This window comes from Gadus morhua, chromosome 15 (genome assembly GCF_902167405.1).
Source record: "Gadus morhua chromosome 15, gadMor3.0, whole genome shotgun sequence".
Lineage (NCBI taxonomy): Eukaryota > Metazoa > Chordata > Actinopteri > Gadiformes > Gadidae > Gadus > Gadus morhua.
This window is the reverse complement of record NC_044062.1, coordinates 1,357,664-1,381,236: the sequence shown is the minus strand read 5'-3', so window position 1 is coordinate 1,381,236 and position 23,573 is coordinate 1,357,664. Positions and strand designations below refer to the sequence as shown.

Genomic DNA, 23,573 nt, shown 5'->3' with positions numbered 1-23,573 from the left:
AGTAGCCTGCTTTGACCACTGCATGGCAGACAAGAGACTGTACAAGCACTGCTCAGGTTCGAAACCAATTCAAACGTTTTTTGTGTCTTTTTGAAAGAAATTAGGGAATTGTCCCATCAAACTTTGTGATAAAACCTATCTAATTTAGAGGCTCTTACTTGTAGCTTGTGCATAAATATAAAGTATAATTACAGTCTTTTAAAAAATATTGTTGGGTTTTGTTTGGGTTTTTTTTGCTGCAAGGGAAAATATGAAGTCACAGATTTATCCACTGTGGTTTATTTTCCTTTTAAGCTGAATTCTTTTTTTTCTGAAGACAATCCTGTGTACGACCCAGAGGGTCAGATGTGTTGTGTGATTCCATTTGGCTTTGGCAGCGCTCTGAGCGCGAGCAGAAGCCCTTGCCTCAGCACTTTAGCGTACCCAATAAAGCACCAGGCTCCATACCACTGGGACAGGCTGACAACCACAGCCCAGAGCCGGGCCGCTCGGTCCGTCCGACAGACCCAGGTCCCTTCCAACGCGCCACCGTGCGTGCTCGTACACATTGACACGTGCCCACCGGGCCGCTCCTCCATCCCCCCATTGTTCCTACAACTAAACTACAACATGTGCACATGGTCTGTGCACATGCAACAATCACACACATCACATATGTGTATACATTAACACACAATGTATACACTGAGCTGCAGTCATACTTAATAGTTTGAGTCTGTTTGCATCCTTCTCAGTAGATTCTTTCGTGAGAGCCACACAGAGGAGGATTAGCAGGAGAACGACACGTGTGTACTTTGTTTTCAGACGTGATTCTATATTTTGATACTGTGAATGAAAGCTTCTACAAGGAAGACGCACTCGTCAACACAAACCCACCAGACTGGACCAGTTTAGCTTCAGCGTTTAGGCCATGTTCCAGGACTTCTCACTGGAACGCAGGAAATGACATTTCCTACATATTGCAGAATAGAGAGAGAGAGAGAGAGAGACAGAGAGAGAGAGAGAGAGAGAGAGAGAGAGAGAGAGAGAGAGAGAGAGAGAGAGAGAGAGAGAGAGAGAGAGAGAGAGAGGGAGAGAGAGAGAGGGGGGGGGGAGAGTAGTGGGAGTTTCTAAGTGGGAACAGAGACTGTACTGTTTCATATTACACAGGGAAGAGGAGAAAGAGGAGAAAGAGAGAAAAGTAGCGGCTGACTGTGCTGGTAGGCTGTGTATAGCCCCAGTTTGTGTTTGGACCGGGGTTGATCGTGTAAGTGATGTACAGTCGTGTGGGTTTATGGATCCACTGACGGAGGACAATGTACTTCTCTTTAGTGGCCCTTGTCCTGACTAAGGCTCTACTCACAGGTAAGTTTACCGTCTGCACAGATAGAAAGAAGAGGAGCTCACAACTCATTTAATTGGTAAAGGCTGCAGAGAAGTAGGCTAGAAAAGCACAAAGAAGTTACAAATAAGTTGACAAATGAACTCCAGATAAAATAACCATTATTATGATTCGGAGGAAATACTGCAATAACTTGCCAAGTTTGATATACGTAATGATACAAAAGTTTGGGAACCCATTACAAAGCCTTAGCTAAACTGAATATTATGGTCATCTCTATAATGCTTATTCTTGCAGTTATTATTTATGGGAACTGTTTCACAAATACTTTGAAGATCAATTGCCATAAACACTTGAATAAGTTTCAAATAAACTTTAAATTCTCCTTGAAACATTAAAAAGTGAAAATTAAGTGGCATTTAAGCACATGGCGTATGTATTTAGAGCCGACAATGAATACAAAATGGTAACATTTTTAAATGGCAGGCTTGATCTGTTTTCCACACAGCCTATCTGGGAGGCATTGTTTACTTGCCTTTGCCTCCCCATGTCTCCCTGGTGTACAATCTGTCACATTCAATCATACAGGACGCTCCCAGAGGGAGTCCCCAAAAAAAGAGCAAGTAATGGGCACCACAGGCCAGATGGTCTGTGCTATGTTAGTTGTGTGTTTGTGCATCTTGAAGAGCATGTCTTTCTACGGATGAATGTCTTCCACCTGTGGAGTGTATTTTCCAGTAAAATCGCCCATGTTGTGGCCAGACACACACACACTCTCTCTCTCTCTCTCTCTCTCTCTCTCTCTCTCTCTCTCTCTCTCTCTCTCTCTCTCTCTCTCTCTCTCTCTCTCTCTCAAACCCAGGTTGCAAAATGCTGAATCAAATGTACACACACACACACACACACAAACACGCGCGCGCACGCACACACACCGTTGATGGGTCTGTTCTAGTTTCTTTTTGCCATGGTCTCAAAAAGGTTTCACATCAAAGGGACCTGAAAAAATCTCCTCCTCCTTTCTTCTTTTCTTTTTGTGGTAAAACAATCTATTCTCAGAGGAATCACAAATAGTATAAAAGACAGCATTCGATGAGGATCACCCAGAAATATATATAAATCGATGTATTCATTTTGAGTGCATGTGAAGCCATGACTGGCAAGATATCAAGCATCTTGAAAAAATAAACTCTTTGCAGACAAAGCATTTTCAATAAAGGGCATGCAACCATAATGCAATTTATTGCTTTAAAAAGAATAATAATAGTTTGGTTCAAGCTCTCGCTTCCTACTGTATACGATAGATCCATTAGTCGTGTTGTGTCTGTGTGTGTACGTGTGTGTGTCTGTGTGTTTGTATGTGTGTGTGTGTGTGTTTGTGTGTGTGTTTGTGTGTGTGTATGTGTGTGTGTTGGTGTGCGAGTGTGAACTATATCCACGCGTCTCGGCGTGCGCGTCACTCAACGTGTTTCTTTGTGTATGTGTGTGTGCGTGTGTGCGTGCATGTGCATGCACACACAAACACAAACCCTTCGTCACGAGTGTCTGCACGCGTGCGCGTTTGCCCCGGCAGAGGTGTGCGACGCGCTCAACGTGACGGTGGTCCCCGGGCCCGTCGCCATGGTGACGGAGAGAGACAACCTCACGCTGTCCTGCCGGGTCTCCCAGCGGAAGAGGGCCAGCGGCGTCCTGGTGCTGCGATGGTTCTTCTCCCCCGCCGGCGCCGTCCCCCCCCCCTCCTCCTCGTCGCCATCACCTCCTCCCCCTCCTCCCCCCTCCCCCCAGCCCTCCCCCTCCTCCCCCTCCTCCTCCTCCGAGGTGCTGATCGTGCGGATGGGCATCAAGAAGATGAAGCAGTACGGGAACTACTCCCGCCGCTTCCCGCAGCCCAAGTTCCTCCTGCAGGAGGAGCCGGCGGGGGGGGAGGTGTTCCGGCTGCTCGTCCTCAACGTGACGGCGGGCGACCAGGGCGTCTACAGCTGCAGGGTGCAGGAGATACGGAGGCACAGGAACATCTGGAGGGCCTCGTCCAACGGCACCGGCAGCACCACCCTGGCAGGTACGGGCGACGTTGCGCCGCGTTGTTGTCCTGTAACCGTCTCCGGACGGCCGTCCAGGGGTCGGGCCCACCGAGGGGAGGACGGTCGGTGATTGGCTGCCGTCCCGGGGTGTGTGTGTGTGTGTGTGTGTGTGTGTGTGTGGGGGGGAGGGGCAGTGAGTGAACACAGGGCGGGGTTGTAGCGAGGAGGTCAGGAGGACACACTTGTGCTTCCTCCTGGACAGCGATCCCCGTGCCAGCAGTTACATAACCCCCAGATGAAGCGTGTATAAAAGGCCTTTGAAGGATGGACGCAGGTTTTATCGGCTTTCCCTCTCGGCAGAAGTCATGCTGAACGACTGGCCCGGCCAGTCGTTCAGCATGACTTCTGCCGAGGGGGGAAGCCGAGTTCTCTGGTGTTGCTTCATTTCTGTTTGGAAACTCCCAGAGAACAGCTCTACGCAGCGAGGGAACCGGGCCACGGCTTCGGTTGTCATCTGGCAGTGTGAATATAGAGGAGTCGCCCAGCCAGGCAAAACTAATAGAAATGTCTACCACCCCCCCCCCCCCTCCCATCCCTAGCCTTTGCAACAAATGCTGCCGGTCTGCGCCTCAGACCGTTCCAGATCTGGCATTTCCAGCTCAAAACAATGAGCTCACTCAGCCAAGCCACTCTCAACAATATCACCCTGTGTGTGTGTGTGTGTGTGTGTGTGTGTCAGCGTGTGTGTGTCTGTGTCTGTGTGGGTGTCTGTCTGTCTCTGTGTGTGTGTGTGTGTGTGTGTGTGTGTGTGTGTGTGTGTGTGTGTGTGTGTGTGTGTGTGTGTGTGTGTGTGTGTGTGTGTGTGTGTGTGTGTGTGTGTGTGTGTGTGTGTGTGTCAGCATGCGTGTGTCTGTGTGTGTGTCTGTGTGGGTGTCTGTCTGTCTCTGTGTGTGAGTGTGTGTGTGTGTGTGTGTGTGTGTGTGTGAGTGTGTGAAGGAAAAAGGTGCAATGCTGCTGAGTTGGCGACGTTCAAAAAAAAATCCCAAACACATTACATCAGCATTCTGTTTTTACTTTTAAACCACCTTCAGGATTGACTCCAAGTTGCAGCCGCACTGGGATTTGGTTTTATGCAATTCACTAGAATCCAACACCCGCTGTGATGAATGATGTACAACGACAATGTAAAGCTTGGAGAGACATGTTGAGGGGTGACCCTGGGAAGCCCTGATACAAATACACATGTTTTGGCCACTGAAGAGTTAAAGGTGGCGATGTTCTCAGGAAGCATGTGAGGAGCTCTCATGAGCACGAGGACCTGGCTTCAGGCCTGACGGTGACAGGGACGAAAAAGCTATTTGAGGTGATATTAGGAGTGGAGGGGGAGGAGTATATTGTGTGTTTCTTGTATGGCGTAGTGCTGGTGTTTTCCGTTCCACTGCCCAACGGTCCCGAGTTTAATTCCCAATGTCAGTTACTTTAATATGTTGTGTCTAATGTCTTCACATGACCAATTCAATTCTCTTCTAAGTATCAGATTACCATGAGATCTACTTAATTTATTTATCTAGCGACATGTGTAGTGCACTTAATTTTAAGTTTGATTTGGATACAATTTAATACCTTTGTGCTTGGAGTCAAACACTACACATGTGTTTAGTAGACTTTGTCATATATTTTGTATATATTACATACCTTGGTATGAACCTTGGTATCTGTAAGAAAAGGTAATTTAACTTTGCATGGGAACAAATACAGATCAGGTCTAAAAACATCTAAATATAGAATAGTCTAATATACGTCGAGATATAAACAGCTAGGCCTTATGGTTTGGTTTTAGTGTTTGGTATTAGGGTTAGGTTGGGTATTTCAGGTTTGGTTTCCGGGTTAGGGTTTAAAGTTTGGTTTTAGGGAAGGTATTAGAGTTTGATATAACAAAACCATCAGGGTAGAGAAATATTGATTTGGACTGACCTCATTCATCCAAGATGCAAATGATTTCAGCAAGGCAAAACTTGGATACCAAATTCCTAAATGGTTTGTCTATTTTGGCTGTGTGACTTTCCTAGTGCCCCCTGTGACTAAAAGAACACCTGCCTATATGTGTATGGCAAATACTGTGACCTCTGAGCCATGTCATCTTTCCATTGAAAGTGAACTACTTTCACTTTTCCCGGCAAAACGTATATTCTCGTAAATTACTCAGAAACCGTAAGGCATTTGGAAAAGCAAAATAGGCCTACAGGCACGCATACCGGGACAATACCCCAACGATAAAACTGTGGGAGATATATTCCACAAATCAGGCAGAATAATACAAATACAATAATAAAACAACAGTGTTTGCCTCGCAACCACAATTTAAAAAATCGCCTTGTCTGGCAAATACAAGGCAGTGTCTCACTCTGGAAGCCCCACAACCTCAGGCATCTCCGACATGCATGGACCACAGACGCAGAAACACAAGACTGTGTGGCCAAAACACACTACGAAACAAAGCTAAAACTGTCCGCCATGGAGCCCATCCTGTCTGGAGTTCCCCAAACGAGGGCGACACAGTCTTTGCTGCGGACGGCCCCTCTAGTTTCCGTGGATACAGCTGATCTCCGATGCATGAACTCGAAGCCGATCGCGCCTCCTAATGGATGAGCCATCCTTTGCTCATTTTTCCTTATTAGTGGACCACAGAGCAGTCCGCTAGCTCTGGTTTATGAATTCTTCCAACAAAGACAGACTGTAGAGACCTCTAAGAAACTGCCCTCTATCTTTAGTTTTTATGACTTTCCGTACCTCGCCATGGCTTTAAGAAGAACGTGTCCATTTCTGTTCCTATTGCTGAACGTTTTAGAAGATAAATGAGGAGCTGAGGTCATTTGATCTAGCTAGCTTTTATTTGTTGCATAAATCTGTTGTTGTCACTGGTCTTATGTATAAGAAACCATGATAAGCACAATGTATCCATCCATCTGTCTGACGGGATTGAGAGCAGTAACCTGAGAAGATCAAACAAGCATTAACATGTTGGAATCACAGAGCCAGCGAGAGATACTGGATGAACCACATAGCCAGAGAGAGATACTGGATGAACCAGAGAGAGATAGTGGATGAACCACAGAGCCAGAGAGAGATACTGGATGAACCACAGAGCCAGAGAGAGAGATACTGGATGAACCACAGAGCCAGAGAGAGATAGTGGATGGACCAGATAGCAAGAGAGAGATATTGCTTCAGCCATAAAGAATGTGAGAGAATACGGCTTCAAGAGTTGTAGAATGCGAAACAATGTTTCACAAAAAAGTAGATTCAATTGTGTTCCAAATATCAAGTAACAACATTTTCAATCACTTGGGTACTGAATTACATTATATTGCCAATACAAGCTACTGTGGAAAATCATCACTAATTTTAATATTAAATATAAATTAATATTTCATTCCTGCATTAAAAGCTCATTATGGGGGGCAAAGGGTTAAGTATAGGATTTTATGTTCTGTCTCCTCAACCTCCAAATGCCCCTGACTCAAAACCAAGTCATCAGTCAGTCTCCGGCCTCACCTGATTACATGCTTATCATATACTATATTAATGTGCTAACAACAAACAGAAATTGGACAATGCAAACATTTTTTTGTAATAGGAACAAGACTGTGTGTGTGTGTGTGTGTGTGTGTGTGTGTGTGTGTGTGTGTGTGTGTGTGTGTGTGTGTGTGTGTGTGTGTGTGTGTGTGTGTGTATGTGTGCGTGTGTGCTGTGTGCGTGTGCGTGTGTGTGTGTGTGTGTGTGTGGGTACATTCGTGTGTGTGTGAGCCTATGCTTTATGTACAGTTGTGGTATCCATGGTATTCATGTTAACCTATGGGGTGGGGTTGTCTGGTTAGTTTATGTTTGTTTTTGCCATAAATCACTCATTTACAAAAAGAAACCTTAACTTGGATGCTCTTCTTCTGTCCCTGACATGCTGTTATACATTTAATCGGTAACACTTTACAACAAGGGTCAATTAGTTAACACAAGTTAATGCAGATGTAAGCATTATTATTTAGCATCTGTGTAGTGGTACGGGTTGGTAGGTTAGGGTGAGGGTTAGGCCTAACCCTATTAAATAATGTATAAATTACATGAGCACAATGAGTCAACAGTAACACCATTAGAACGTGATTACTAGACACATTATCTCACTGTTAATCAACTGTTTGTGGATGCCTATCACTGCATGACCTAATGTAAACGAATGAGGGATGATTATGGTCCCACGTTCACGCAACCTAAGGGGGTGACGGACCCCTTACGCCCTTGCGGACCCTTCTTGCGTCCAGCGCAAGGGCCGGACATGCGGCTCCCAAAAATTGTAACCTTCCGTCGAGGCGACGCAGCAGCGAGGGCTGTGATTGGGCCGCTCGCTAAAACCCGACGCAGAACCACAAAGGTTCTGGACTGCGCCGAAGCGTCTGCGCGGTCGTTGCGTTGCGTGAACGCGGAACCATAATCAGCCCTTCACTGTAACGTGTAACCACTGATCGGATGGTTGGTCCACAGTGCGCCCCCCCCAGGAGGAGGGCAGTGGAGACGGGATGCTGCGCCTGGTCTCAGGTAGGACCCGGCTCGCCCTCCCACACCTGCTTCATTGAACACCCACGTCTTAGACCGCTGTGTGTGTTGGTGCATTCAGGATGAACTGCATAGTGTGGCGTGGCCGTTGACCTGAGTGTGTGTGTGTGTGTGGTGTGTGTGTGTGTGTGTGTGTGTGTGTGTGTGTGTGTGTGTGTGTGTGTGTGTGTGTGTGTGTGTGTGTGTGTGTGTGTGTGTGTACTTCAGACTTGTATCTGTGTGCCGTGCTGATATGCTGCCTGGGGCTCCTCTCCATCTTCCTGTTCACGCTGGTCCTGGGATGCCAGCACCTCCTTAGGAGGAGGCATAGACTCAAAGGTACGGCTCCTCCTCCCCTCCTCTCCTCCTCCTCTCCTCCTCTCCTCTCCTCCTCTCCTCCCCTCCTCCTCCTCCTCCTCCTCCTCCTCCTCCTCCTCCTCCTCTCCTCCTCCTCCTCCTCTTCTCCTCCTCCTCTCCTCCTCCTCCTCCTCCTCCTCCTCCTCTCCTCCTCCTCTCCTCTCCTCTCCTCCTCCTCTCCTCCTCCTCCTCTCCTCCTCTTCCTCCTCCTCTCCTCCTCCTCTCCTCCTCTCCTCCTCCTCTCCTCCTCCTCTCCTCCTCTCCTCCTCCTCTCCTCCTCTCCTCCTCCTCCTCTCCTCCTCCTCCTCTCCTCCTCTCCTCCTCTCCTCCTCTCCTCCTCCTCTCCTCCTCTCCTCCTCCTCCTCTCCTCCTCCTCCTCTCCTCATCTCCTCCTCTCCTCTCCTCCTGCTGACTGGACCATCCCACTCCCTGCGTTACTTATTATATTTGATGGGACCTTTTGGTTTGTTTTACGGACGCTGAAGACAGACACTTGGGTTGAAGGGGACAGGGGAAAGGCGTTCAGATGTGGTGATTAAACATGCACTTCTATCCAAAGCAACTGACTTAAGTCTGGCTGCTAATAAAAGGTGCCTTATGCTGACCGTTGTTGACCGCCCCCTCTCCTCTCCCCCTACAGCCAGCTACCTACTGGTCAAGTGCCCAGAGAGCAGGTGAGTGGCCCCGTCAATCCATCCAGGTGTTCCACCTGAAGCGTCGACTCAACCCCACCCTGCTGCGCTGCGTCCCCCTCGCTGACGGCCTCCCGCCTCTGTCTCCGCAGCTCCGGGGAGACGGTGACTGACTCCACCTGCTCCTCCAGCTCCTCTCCCCGAGCCCAGAGGAAGGAGTCGCTACGCCCTCCCCGCAGCCGGGCGCGGCCCAAAGCAGCCGCGGGACAGATGCCCCCCAAGGCGGAGGACCCCCCGCCGCCCCCGCCACACAGGCTGCCCAAAGGTCAAAGGGTCAAATGCACTTCACCGTCCGACGCTGGTTTCATCTTAACTCCGATAGCAGTGAGCGCCGCCGCTCGTCTGATTGATGGCGGCTGGAGTAGAAGCAGGGATCGGGTGTCCGAGGTTACGGCCCGAGAGGTCAACGTAGCTGTCGATAAGGCTAAAAGAAACACAGTGGTTTTATATTCTGCGCTGCTCGTCCAAGGGAAACGACTGAACGTCGACTCAAGTGGTCCATAGGAGGAATGGAATGACATGCAATATCCCCAGCCTAATGTAATTGTAGTCCTCCACCCAGACAGTATGGTTATGGAAAAGTCCAGATTGGCAGTGAGCTGCTGGAATGTTTGAATGGGAGAGAAACTGTTAGAATAATACAGCAGAACAACTGAGAGGATTAAAGTCAACACAGGCTCCAGAAGGTGGAATGAAGTGCATTGACGCGTAACCTTATATATTATTGCATATTCTATTCAACACAAGCAAATGACGGTTGGCATTTCACTCCGCCGCAGTCATCCCCTGAAGGCGGCTGTTTGTATGTTGACGTGGGTTCTGTGTGTTCCAGTTCCTGAGGCTCAACAGAAACCTCGCAAGCCCAGAAGACTAAAGAACCAAACCAGGAGGTCCACCCCTGTAAGACCATCCTTCACCCACACCATCAGCCAATCGGAAACCTCTGCACGAAACGATGCCTGCATAGGACTGCTCACTAAGTTGCACACTTTAAACAACGCAGATTCAGGATTCAATCTCTGGGCTATAAATGTATGATACGATATGTTTCTTATGCGAACGATTTAGTTTCATGTAGCATTGGGGAACTCAATGCGATGAATTTGTCACACAAGGAGTTGTGTTGAAGTACCCTCTCATTGTCTTTTAAATCAAGGGCTCTGATTGTATGTGGTTAGAATTCTCTTCTCCCACCACATGCATGTTGGTTCACTGTTTAATTGTAACCCGTTGGGCACGCGCTTCTTCTCAAAGAACTCTTTCTCTGCAAGTACTGGAACATAATGAAGTAACACCCCTGTTATATTGAAGGCAGCAGTGGTAAAACAGAAAGGTCTGAAAACAAGACTATCATTATGAACATTCTTTCCACAGGGACAGAATAAATGTTTATGTTCTGATGTTGAACATTTCTCCCCCGTCTCTTCTTATCACCGTGACCTTCTCTCTCTGTTTCTGTCTCTCTCCCTCTCCCTCCCTCTCTCTCCTTTCTCTGGCTCTCTGGTTCTATCTCTCTCCTTTTCCCTCTCTCCCACTCCTCTCTCCTATCTCTTTCCTTTATCTCTCTCTCCTTCTCCCTCTATCTCCTATCTCTCTTTTAATATATCTCTCTTTCTCACATTCTCTCTGTCTCACTCCCTCTCTCTCTCTCTCTGACCCTTTGTCTCTCTCTCTCTGTCTATCTCCCATTCCCCTCTCTCTCTCTCTCTCTCTCTCTGTCTGCTCTCTCTCTCTCTCTCTCTCTCTCTCTCTCTCTCTCTCTGACCCTTTGTCTCTCTCTCTCTGTCTATCTCCCATTCCCCTCTCTCTCTCTCTCTCTCTCTCTCTCTCTCTCTCTCTCTCTCTCTCTCTCTCTCTCTCTCTCTCTCTCTCTCTCTCTCTCTCTCTCTCTCTCTCTCTCTCTCTCTATATGCCCCCCCCCCCCCCAGCAGAGAGACTACTACCAGGAGGACAGTCTGACGTACGCAGAGTTGGAGCTGGTCAGACCGCGCCCTGAGCCCCCAGTCGCCCCCCCGACAGGCCCGGCCGAGACCCCCACCCCCACCCCCGCCCCCTGCAGCACCACCTCCACCATCATCACCACCATGGACACCAACGCAGACACTGTGTACGCTCAGATCCTCTTCCAGGAGAAGCAGCTGTAACCACCTGCTCCTGTGTGGTCCTCCTCGTCATGAAGGGGGAGATAGGGGTCTGGTGTCTGTGGTTCTCCTGGTGAGGCCACTGCTCCTATAGATCCACACCGCGGAACCTGCTGACACTCAAAAGACTATTTATGAAATAATACAGCATTTGGCTTTCCTCCCTTCATTCTTTCTCGCTTTACATCCTTCCTGTCTTCCTCACTTCCCTCCCTCCCTCTCCTCTCTCCCTCCTACCTCCCTCCCTCCCTCCCTCCTCCCTCTCCTCTCTCCCTCCTCCCTCCCTCCCTCCCTCCCTCCTCCCCTCTCCCTCCCTCCCTCCCTCCCTCCCTCCCTCCCTCCCTCCCTCCCTCCCTCCCTTTATATATGTCTTTCATTTCTGTCCACTTTTCCCTCCTTCTGAAAGCGCAGTAACCTTTAGGGCTGAAGCTCTGCCTGGCCAGAGCTTCGTCGCTCTGCGGCCGCCCCTTCAGTCGCTGCAGTTTGAGTTGGTTTTATAAGTCCATTGTTTTGGGGGGGTACCAGTAGTCGTCCCTCCAGCCTGCGTGCCAGATGCTTGGATGCTGGGGAATGCTTGATTAGTTCCAGTAGAACGTGGCTGCTGGGAGCCAGGCCAGACGCCGGACTCATCGCCCCTGTCGCAGCCCCCAAAGCCTTTTTTATTTTTATTTTGAAACCTCTTGAATTGTGTACATAACTTTAACACTAAAGCGAATAAAGAAATATTATTGGTTGTATACATATATGATATATATATAAATATATATATCATATATATATCTACATGAGCAAAACAAACTGTTGTTATCCCTTTGCAAAGTGAACTGCATGTAGGGAAAAGATGTGTCAACATCACGACAGTGGAGAGACGAGGCTTCAGGAGAATTAGAATTCTGCAGGCGGGGGCGTCCCGCTCAGCCGCCCGCCAAAGGTCAGGGGTCGAAGCCATTCTGTGAAGGTCAGTTTGTGAAAAATGGAATGATGTTGAAAGGTGTGCACAGAGGAGAGGAGAATGATGTTTGTCCATTGCACACTCCTTATGGTAGTGGGAGGATAGAGAGAGGTAAAGAGAGGGGAGAGAGAGAGAAAGAGGGGGGGGGGGGGGAGACAGAGAGACGCTATCATTAACCACACACACACACACACACACACACACACACACACACACACACACACACACACACACACACTTCAAACTCACTGACTAGGATGAACTCGCTAATGACTGCATTTACTCAAATTAGACTAATTGTAATTGTGCTTAATAATTAGCTTTACAGTGTATTATAATTGGGTTAGGCTACAAGATGGTTCTGCCTAGGTGCAATAATTTATTTGATTTAATTATTCCGGGCAGCCCCGACGGCTTGACATTTCATATCGTAAAGAGCGGCCATGTGGAGAGAATGGAGACGGCCGTTGTCTTTAGAGAAGGTCACAGCTCGCTCTCCGGGAAAATTATGAGCACCATTTTCCAGTCTATTAAGCCACTCCACTTAGCACAATTAGCCGCACACACAGAGGTTAAAGAGAGGGACCTCTGCCTCCATGAGAGAGCGAGCAATGGTGCACATAAACAGAGAGAGAGAGAGAGAGGGGGGCGTCAGATGACTTAGTACCAAACTATCCCGCCTCGTATTTACTCATACTGATGCACAGATGAGTGTTTGGACTTCGTTCGGTAAAGCGGTTAACGAGATTAGCAAGAAGAAAATAAAAAGGGGAAAAAAAGGAAGGAAGTGGATGCTTGTCTTCAGAAAGGCCACAAGAATGTGTTACCGCGGCAACGGCGGTGATTAGGGGATCATGTTTGATTTAGTTTCGGTGGGGTTTGGGTTGTTTTTTGTGGTCAGCAAAACCACCCAGAAAACAAGGGGGGGGGGGGAGAAGGGGGGCGGCCTTGTTAAAGACATGTTTGTGAAATATCAACAACAAAGACCAACAAGTAGTTTGAAGCACATTTCATGAGAAGTCGATTTACTCCAAATGACCTCCAAGGACTAAAATGAAAAACATGTTGCGGAAAACAAGAGCTGGAGGGTATAAACATCTCCTGACTCTGTTGTGCCACATGTGAGTCACATCATGTGATGACAACTACAAGCTAGAACCCTCACGCCATGACATGCCAAGACACGGAGGCCTTTTGTCCAGGAATGGTCAGGATTTTACAAGATGAAAAATAAGATAATGCAGCCCCAGGACCAGCAATTACTAGGTTATTCGTAGTCCCATCAGAATGCATCATGGGATTTGTTGTTTGGCGACACTCCGTCCATTTGAGAGGACTCATGAGAGTTGCAGTACTGTTAATTCCTAAATTAACCTAGGCTTATAAAAAAGTGGTTTTGCAATGTCTCGCATGGGAAACAAGCACACACAACAATGTCTTCTCATAATGACAACTCATTTCACGATTAATTACCAAACGATGCCAAAAAAAAACCTTACCACCAACACAATAATAGCGTCCCAACGCATCCTACCAAAAGGCAGGCGGTGCGAAGTGAGGTTGTGATGTACAAGTCTGATTCTGAGAGCAGTACGTTCAGTTAAGTGTTCTGTGGTACAGGAACTTAGAGAGGAGAGGTATATAGGAAAAACATGATGAATGGGGAGGTCATGAGACGACACTGTGACGACAATCTATCATAGGTTATGCTAACTGTGCTAAGTCTGTGATAAAAACAGAGGGTGTAGAAGTACACAGTGAGTTAGTGTCATATGCTAGCCAGCTGTCTGAATATGGGTCATGTGTTATCATAGGAGAGGGTTTCAATGTACTATTTTAGCTTCAGTTCGATTCATCAAACCTTGTTTCAGGAGAACCTAGATTTGGGTAAAAAGATTTAATTATTGAAAAATCTGTAACACTTGAGTCACTAAAGCAGATTAAGTAAAGTTCATTCAGATTTATTACAATTTGTTAAAATGCATTATTTACAAACATATAAACAGAATTAAATATCACCGTGAGCACAATACTTGTGTGATACACTTTTCATTTAAGAATTAAAATATAAGACACTACAGATATTCTGTATTGTTCTTGTTATCTGTACATAGAAAATATACTGTGCTTAATATTACATAATATCCTCTGCTTGAAAGCCCTGATTGCACAGCATCGTTTCAGGGATTCACATTTAAATGCATCCAATATAAAACAATATAATAATATAAAAGCCCTCATTGGACGTCACACACACACACACACACACAAAACACAGAAACACGCACACAAAACACACGCACACGCACACACACACAAAACTCAGAAACACGCACACGAAACACACACGCACACACACACACACACAAAACACAGAAACACGCACACAAAACACACACACAAGCACACACACACAAAACACAGAAACACGCACACGAAACACACACACACACACAAAACAAAGAAACACGCACACGAAACACACACACACGCACAAACACAAAGACACACATACACACACACGATCCTGAGAACACTGATATTGTGATGATTTGCGGGACGGTCTCTCCTCCCGCCCGGCGTGTGGAGAGATGGGGGGGGGGGGTCGATAAAGGCGGACGGATCAGCCTCTTCCTCCTCTCAGGAGCAGATCCAGGTGAAGACCCTCCCCCACGCGTCCCCGACCAACAGGGTGGCGTGGCTCCTGCATCAGGTTAATTAAGACCATCATAACGATCAGCATAATAACCATCATCACCGTCATAATCAGAGCAGTCCTTCAAAACATTTTCAACAACAGTTCAAACTTAATTATTTAAGTCTCTAAAATTCACAGGAAAATTGGAAAATTTATAAAAAAAAGATACTACTGCTCCGTTCCCGGAGAAATTCAGGAGCAAATGTAAAAATTCATTGCAAACATGATAACATGAATGGTAAATGAATGGAATATTAGCAATATTCATGTATCTTTATATAAAATATACATGAACGACTATTATTATTATCAATAATACAGTAAAATAACATGGATCACAACGAGATCAGTCTTTTTCTCGGCTTGATGAATCCATCTCGATGTGCCCCCCTCGCCTCTCTAGTTATGTAGTACACCCCCATCCCGTCAGCGATCTGACTCAGCAATAAGAGAGGGTGAGGGTGAACCTGGACAGGGCCAGATAGGTGGGGGTGTGTGTGCGGTGAGGGTGTGTGCGGTGGGGGTGTGTGCACGGTGAGGGTGTGTGTACGGTGAGGGTGTGTGTGCGGTGAGGGTGTGTGTACAGTGAGGGTGTGTGTACGGTGAGGGTGTGTGTATGGTGAGGATGTGTGTACGGTGAGGGTGTGTGTGCGGTGAGGGTGTGTGCGCGGTGAGGGTGTGTGTACGGTGAGGGTGTGTGCGCGGGGAGGGTGTGTGTACGGTGAGGGTGTGTGCGCTGTGCGGTGAGGGTGTGTGCACGGTGAGGGTGTGTGTACGGTGAGGGTGTGTGCACGGTGAGGGTGTGTGTACGGTGAGGGTGTGTGTACGGTGAGGGTGTGTGTACGGTGGGGGTGTGTGTACGGTGAGGGTGTGTGTACGGTGAGGGTGTGTGTACGGTGGGGGTGTGTGTACGGTGAGGATGTGTGTACGGTGGGGGTGTGTGTACGGTGGGGGTGTGTGTACGGTGAGGATGTGTGTACGGTGAGGATGTGTGTACGGTGAGGGTGTGTGTACGGTGAGGGTGTGTGTACGGTGAGGGTGTGTGTGTGGTGAGGGTGTGTGTGTGGTGAGGGTGTGTGTGCGGTGAGGGTGTGTGTGCGGTGAGGGTGTGTGCGCTGTGCGGTGAGGGTGTGTGTGCGGTGAGGGTGTGTGTACGGTGAGGGTGTGTGTACGGTGAGGATGTGTGTACGGTGGGGGTGTGTGTACCTGGACATGGCCAGGGCGGTGATGGCCGGGTTGGGTTTGTTCCGGCGCCTCGTGGCGGTCTGATTGCGGTTGAGCTCCCGACACAGAACCAGCTGTCTGCTCCAGACGCCGCCCCGGCCAGGACAGCACCCTGGGGAACCAACGGCAGAGAGAGGGGACTTAGGGACAGGCTCACACATAGAGGAACACACACACACACACACAGAGAAACACACACACACACACACACACACACACACACACACACACACACACACACACACACACACACACACACAGAGAAACACACACACACACACACAGAGACACACACACACACACACATGCACGCACACAGAGAAACACACACAAACACACACACAGACACGCACAGACACACACACACACACACACACACACACACAGAGAAACGCACACACACACACACAGAGAAACACCCACACACACACACACACATGCACGCACGCACAGAGAAACACACACACACAGACACACACACAGACACGCACAGAGAAACACACACACACACACACATGCACGCACGCACAGAGAAACACACACACACACACGCACAGACAAACATACACACACATACACACACACACAGAGAAACACACACACACACGCACAGAGAAACACACACGCACACACCAAGAAAAAAAACTCTGACACACACATCCACTTCTGTCAAAGATAAGCATTTCAAGTCTCCCCCCGTCAGACGTGACCCCTAGCCCGTTACAGAGGCAAAAGCCCCCCCCCCCCGGAAACACCTCACAATTATGCCAATTAAACGTGTTTATCAGTTGGTCAGCCCGCCAGTTTAAGAGAGAAAAATCCTTCCAATATACGAGCGGTGGTTTTGCGCAAACCACGCGTCCCAATGTAATTTGCCAAGTGTAATACTCTGGTGAGGTGACGTGGGGCTGGAACCAATGTATGCCAAATTGGATCTGGGTATTATTGCTTTCTAAATTACACACACACACACACACACACACACACACACACACACACACACACACACACACACACACACACACACACACACACACACACACACACACACACACACACACAAAAGTGCACACTCACAAACACACACACACACACACACACACACACACACACACACACACACACACACAAGTGCACACTCGCAAACACACACACGTCAGCAGAATTACTCATCAGTGTTTACTGCCTCTATGTTTAATAACTTTATAACAGCATAATTCCTGGTAGCCCTAATGCTAGCGAGGGATGTTGCAAGCATTAAAAAGATCCATCTAGCACCGCCACAACAACAACAACAACAGCAGCAAAAAGTCGTCAGAGACAGCCAAAGAACAAACCTCCTGCGTTGTTATACTTTGCGTCTCTAAATAAACGCAATGACACGTGATGGATTCTGGATTTCACATAAAAACATGCCCCCCTTTTATTAGCAGAAGAAAAAAAAACTGCTTTCCACATCTAGTATGAATGCACTATTGCTAACTACAAAAACAATAAATGAAACACGTGTATGTCTGTGTGTGTGTGCATGTCTGTGTGCGCGCACGCGCGTGCATGCGTGTGTGTCTGTATTTGTGTGTGTGTGTGTGTGTGTGTGTGTGTCTGTGTGCGCGCGCATGCGTGTCTGTATTTGTGTGTCTGTGTGTGTGTGTCTGTGTGTGTGTGTGTGTGTGTGTGTGTGTGTGTGTGTGTGTGTGTGTGTGTGTGTGTGTGTGTGTGTGTGTGTGTGTGTGTGTGTGTGTGTGTGTGTGTGTGTGTGTGTGTGTGTGTGTGTCCGTGCGCGCTGTGTGTGCGGGGCTTGGTTTTACCGGCTCCATCCGGCTGCGGAGGGTGGAGGTCCGACCCGGGGAACGCACGCGCCTCAGCTCCGGCCGGTGGTGGGGGTGGTGGTGGTGTTCTGGTGTATTCCGTCCTCCACATCTATATGACGATCACACAACAGCAGGCCGGGAAATGAAGATGTAGCACAACACGCGTGATCACACACACACACATGTGGACATGTGAGCCCACACACACACACACACACGTGTTTGAGGGAACGCATGCACGTACGCACACTTTAACCAACACACGCATACAGAAACAAACACACACACACAATACATCTCAATAATAACATAGACAATTATCCCATTTGTAAGCATTCTGTGTTTGAGGCATAGTTGCATACTTATTATAAACAGTGGTGTTGCAAGCAGGTGCACACACACACACACACACACACACACACACACACACACACACACACACACACACACACACACACACACACACACACACACACACACACACACACACACACACACACAGCATGAGTGCCCACATTCGTATCTCCACAATCCATACGCTGCTATTTATATCTTGGTGGACATTCAAATGGGGACCTGAAGACTAATACAGATATAATGAGGTCAGTTCGGACGCGGCGGCACCGATCTGCTCAGAGGGAAAATGGATTCGTTCAGCAAAACAGGATCCAGGACAAACTTTAACAACCTCCTCCTAAGACAAACAAGCACCCACTCACTCACACACGCACACACTCACTCACGCAGGCGCACACACATACACACACACACAAGCACTCACACAGACACACACACGCAAATGGCCACAGCAGACAGACGCACACGCACGCTCGCGTGGTCACACACACACACACACACACACACACACACGCACCCGCACAACGCCGTCGGCGCTGCCGGTGACGAGGGCGTTGCGCGCGTCCCACTCCTGCGTCTGCGTGAAGCCCACACACAGGATGTCCCCCAGGGGCCGGCAGGACGTGGCCACGCGGGACAGCAGCTGTCCCTTCATGGTCCACAGGTAGAGCTGGGCCCCGGAGCAGGACGCTATCTCCCCCTGGGGGGGGGGAGGACCAACGCATTAGGACACGCATCGTTCACACACACACACTAACACACACCGTCACACGACGACCTGAAGCGCCCGGAAACTATTCAATATTTTATTTAATCATACCACAATTATCGTCGTCGCCGACAACAACAAGATCGGAGGAGACAGGGAGGGCAGAAGACGGGGAGGGGAGTGAGAGAGTGAGAGAGAGAGGGGGTGAGAGAGGGAGTGAGGAAGAGTGAGAGAGGGAGTGAGAGAGTACACATAACAGAGAGAGAGGGAGTGAGAGAGGGAGTGAGAGTGTCAGAGAGAGAGGGAGTGAGAGAGGGAGTGAGGAAGAGTGAGAGAGGGAGTGAGAGAGGGAGTGAGAGAGGGAGTGAGAGTGTCAGAGAGAGAGGGAGTGAGAGAGGGAGTGAGAGAGGGAGTGAGAGAGGGAGTGAGGAAGAGTGAGAGAGGGAGTGAGAGAGGGAGTGAGGAAGAGTGAGAGAAAGAGAGAGAGAGTACACATAACAGAGAGAGAGGGAGTGAGAGAGGGAGTGAGAGAGGGAGTGAGAGAGGGAGTGAGGAAGAGTGAGAGAGGGAGTGAGAATGTCAGAGAGAGAGGGAGTGAGAGTGTCAGAGAGAGAGGGAGTGAGAGAGGGAGTGAGAGAGGGAGTGAGAGTGTCAGAGAGAGAGGGAGTGAGAGTGTCAGAGAGAGAGGGAGTGAGAGTGTCAGAGAGTGAGAGAGGGAGTGAGAGAGGGAGTGAGAGAGGGAGTGAGAGTGTCAGAGAGAGAGGGAGTGAGAGAGGGAGTGAGAGAGGGAGTGAGAGAGGGAGTGAGGAAGAGTGAGAGAGGGAGTGAGAGAGGGAGTGAGAGAGGGAGTGAGGAAGAGTGAGAGAAAGAGAGAGAGAGTACACATAACAGAGAGAGAGGGAGTGAGAGAGGGAGTGAGAGAGGGAGTGAGGAAGAGTGAGAGAGGGAGTGAGAGAGGGAGTGAGAGAGGGAGTGAGGAAGAGTGAGAGAAAGAGAGAGAGAGTACACATAACAGAGAGAGAGGGAGTGAGAGAGGGAGTGAGAGAGGGAGTGAGGAAGAGTGAGAGAAAGAGAGAGAGAGTACACATAACAGTGAGAGAGACGACAAGAGAGTGAGCAAGAAGTGTAGACGAAGGAGTGGAAGACGAGCGGTAGAGAGACCATGACTCTGACAGAGGGAGCGAGCGGTAGAGAGACCATGACTCTGACAGAGGGAGCGAGGGGTAGAGAGACCATGACTCTGACAGAGGGAGCGAGCGGTAGAGAGACCATGACTCTGACAGAGGGAGCGAGCGGTAGAGAGACCATGACTCTGACAGAGGGAGCGAGCGGTAGAGAGACCATGACTCTGACAGAGGGAGCGAGCGGTAGAGAGACCATGACTCTGACAGAGGGAGGGAGGGAGGTGGCGGGTCTCACGGTGAGGTCGTTGATGGCGAGCGCCGTGACCGCGGCGGCGTGCCCGGCCAGCTGGGCCACGTAGCCCAGCTCGGCCAGGTCCCACAGGATGGCGGTGCGGTCCCGGGACCCGCTGACGATGACCCCGTGACCCCGCGACACCGCCAGGCAGGTGACGGCGTCCGTGTGGCCGTACAGCGGCTGGGGGGGGGGGGGGGGGGGCACACGGAGCACGTTAGGACGAGGCAGAAACACACGTGCCCGGGCGCACACACATGCACACACGTGCGGACCTGCTGAAGCTTCTTGTGAGAGTTTGTCCACGCACACACACACACACACACACACACACACACACACACTGATCCAAGCGTGCACTGAGCGGGCCTCACCTGCCGCAGCCTGATGTGTGTGAGCTTGTCCTTGGCGAGCCCCAGGTCCCACACACACACCACCGTGCTGCTGCCCGCCGTGACCAGCGTGCCGGGGTCCGGACAGGCCGCACACAGGGTCTCCCCCCAGTCACGCAGACGCTCACACACCGCAAAGGTCTGGGGAGAGGGACACACACACACACACACACACACACACACACAGTCAGTCATAAGAACGACCACAATGCACCAGTAGGACAGTGGGATGACATGCCCAGATCTGTCTCTCTCTGTTCATCCATCTGTTGGGAATAATTCAGGATGCATTGATGTGAAGATGATATCACCGGCCGGTGCTGATAATGATGAGCTATCGATGAGTCAATATCAATATTATTATTAAAAAAATATCTCCTCGTGACGCGATGACGTCATGATGCCAACAAACAGTTCTCCACTTCCCAACGTAAACACAGAGAGAGAAAAAAGGGAATATTCTGTATGATCATCGTAAAGGTTCCACACCATCTAGCGAGAGGACGCTGCATATTGTGTCTGCCGATACCTTCTGATCCCATCGTCGTGACGTGCGCACACTGCCACGACCCTAGTCCCAGTAGGGTACCCCCCTCATCGCCCTCACGGAGCCCCGTGGCGCACCTTGTCCGTGGCGTAGTTCCCGAAGGCGCAGCTGTTGTCGGGGAAGCCCCAGCTGAAGCAGCAGCTCCAGAGCGGGCACAGCAGCAGGCGCTGCCCGTCCAGCACCAGCACCTCCTTCTCCAGGCACACGATCTGCCCCACCGGGCCCCTCGGCAGCTCTGTGGACGGGGACCGAGATCAGACCCACACACTAACGTACACACTACTGGTCACACTAATGTACACACTACTGTACACACTAATGTACACACTACTGTACACACTAATGTACAGATAATATAGACACTAATGTACACACTACTGTACACACTAATGTACACACTACTGTACACACTAATGTACAGAAAATATACACACTAACGTACACACTACTGTACACACTAATGTACACACTACTGTACACACTAACGTACACACTACTGTACACACTAATGTACAGAAAATATACACACTAACGTACACACTACTGTACACACTAATGTACACACTACTGTACACACTAATGTACACACTACTGTACACACTAACGTACACACTACTGTACACACTACTGTACACACTAATGTACAGATAATATACACACTAATGTACACACTACTGTACACACTAATGTACAGATAATATAGACACTAATGTACACACTACTGTACACACTAATGTACACACTACTGTATACACTAATGTACACACTACTGTACACACTAATGTACACACTAATGTACTGTACACACTACTGTACACACTACTGTACACACTACTGTACACACTAATGTACACACTAATGTACACACTAATGTACACACTACTGTACACACTAATGTACACACTAATGTACAGATAATATACACACTAATGTACACACTACTGTACACACTAACGTACACACTACTGTACACACTAATGTACAGATAATATAGACACTAATGTACACACTACTGTACACACTAATGTACTGTACACACTACTGTACACACTACTGTACACACTAATGTACAGATAATATACACACTAATGTACACACTACTGTACACACTACTGTACACACTACTGTACACACTACTGTACACACTACTGTACACACTAATGTACAGATAATATACACACTAATGTACACACTACTGTACACACTAACGTACACACTACTGTACACACTAATGTACAGATAATATACACACTAATGTACACACTAATGTACACACTAATGTACACACTAATGTACTGTACACACTAATGTACACACTACTGTACACACTAATGTACAGATAATATACACACTAACGTACACACTACTGTACACACTAATGTACACACTAATGTACAGATAATATACACACTAATGTACACACTACTGTACACACTAATGTACACACTAATGTACAGAAAATATACACACTAATGTACACACTACTGTACACACTAATGTACAGATAATATACACACTAATGTACGCACTAATGTACACACTAATGTACACACTAATGTACACACTACTGTACACACTACTGTACACACTACTGTACACACTAATGTACAGATAATATACACACTAATGTACACACTAATGTACACACTACTGTACACACTACTGTACACACTAATGTACAGATAATATAGACACTAATGTACACACTACTGTACACACTAATGTACACACTAATGTACTGTACACACTAATGTACACACTACTGTACACACTACTGTACACACTAATGTACACACTAATGTACAGAAAATATGCACACTAATGTACACACTAATGTACACACTAATGTACAGATAATATACACACTAATATACACACTAATGTACACACTACTGTACACACTAATGTACAGAAAATATACACACTAATGTACACACTAATGTACAGATAATATACACACTAATGTACACACTACTGTACAGATAATATACACACTAACGTACACACTAATATACACACTAATATACACACTAATGTACACACTAATATACACACTAACGTACACACTACTGTACAGACTAACGTACACACTAATGTACAGAAAATATACACACTAATGTACACACTACTGTACACACTAATGTACAGATAATATACACACTAATGTACACACTAACGTACACACTAATGTACAGATAATATACACACTAATGTACAGATAATATACACACTAATATACACACTAATGTACAGATAATATAGAGTCTCGCGGAAGTTCTTGTGACTTTTGTGGGTTTTGTTGATTTGTAAAAAGGGGGAATTAGGAATTCGGCCATTAAAAAAGTTGCGGC

At 48.1% G+C, this 23,573-nt stretch overlaps 2 protein-coding genes across 5 annotated transcripts in view; one reads left to right on the top strand and one right to left on the bottom strand.

The window, feature by feature from the left end:
- The first annotated feature begins 1,133 nt into the window (after window positions 1–1,133).
- Window positions 1,134–11,910, top strand: vstm4a (V-set and transmembrane domain containing 4a). Of its 3 annotated transcripts, XM_030379585.1 has the most exons (8): window positions 1,134–1,344; window positions 2,892–3,377; window positions 7,876–7,929; window positions 8,155–8,265; window positions 8,924–8,957; window positions 9,068–9,240; window positions 9,808–9,875; window positions 10,904–11,910. In XM_030379585.1, exons 1-8 carry the CDS (start codon window positions 1,296–1,298, stop codon window positions 11,117–11,119), a joined length of 1,191 nt encoding a protein of 396 aa, XP_030235445.1. In that variant the 5' UTR covers window positions 1,134–1,295; the 3' UTR covers window positions 11,120–11,910. The 3 variants fall into 3 exon arrangements, with proteins under 3 accessions (XP_030235445.1, XP_030235444.1, XP_030235443.1); XM_030379584.1 differs by lacking the exon at window positions 1,134–1,344 and having other exon boundaries at window positions 1,351–3,377; window positions 10,907–11,910; XM_030379583.1 differs by lacking the exon at window positions 1,134–1,344 and having other exon boundaries at window positions 1,351–3,377.
- Window positions 11,911–14,477: 2,567 nt separating this feature from the next.
- wdfy4 (WDFY family member 4) overlaps window positions 14,478–23,573 on the bottom strand; it is a 59,683-nt gene continuing 50,587 nt past the window's right edge. For both annotated transcript variants that reach the window (XM_030378938.1, XM_030378940.1), the window contains exons 58-64: window positions 21,300–21,457; window positions 20,658–20,816; window positions 20,287–20,466; window positions 18,676–18,858; window positions 17,799–17,910; window positions 15,973–16,102; window positions 14,478–14,772 (exon numbers count right to left, since the gene is read on the bottom strand). In XM_030378938.1, the coding sequence (XP_030234798.1) occupies window positions 14,709–14,772; window positions 15,973–16,102; window positions 17,799–17,910; window positions 18,676–18,858; window positions 20,287–20,466; window positions 20,658–20,816; window positions 21,300–21,457 (986 nt within the window). In that variant the 3' untranslated portion in view covers window positions 14,478–14,708. The remainder of the gene's footprint in view (window positions 14,773–15,972; window positions 16,103–17,798; window positions 17,911–18,675; window positions 18,859–20,286; window positions 20,467–20,657; window positions 20,817–21,299; window positions 21,458–23,573) is intronic.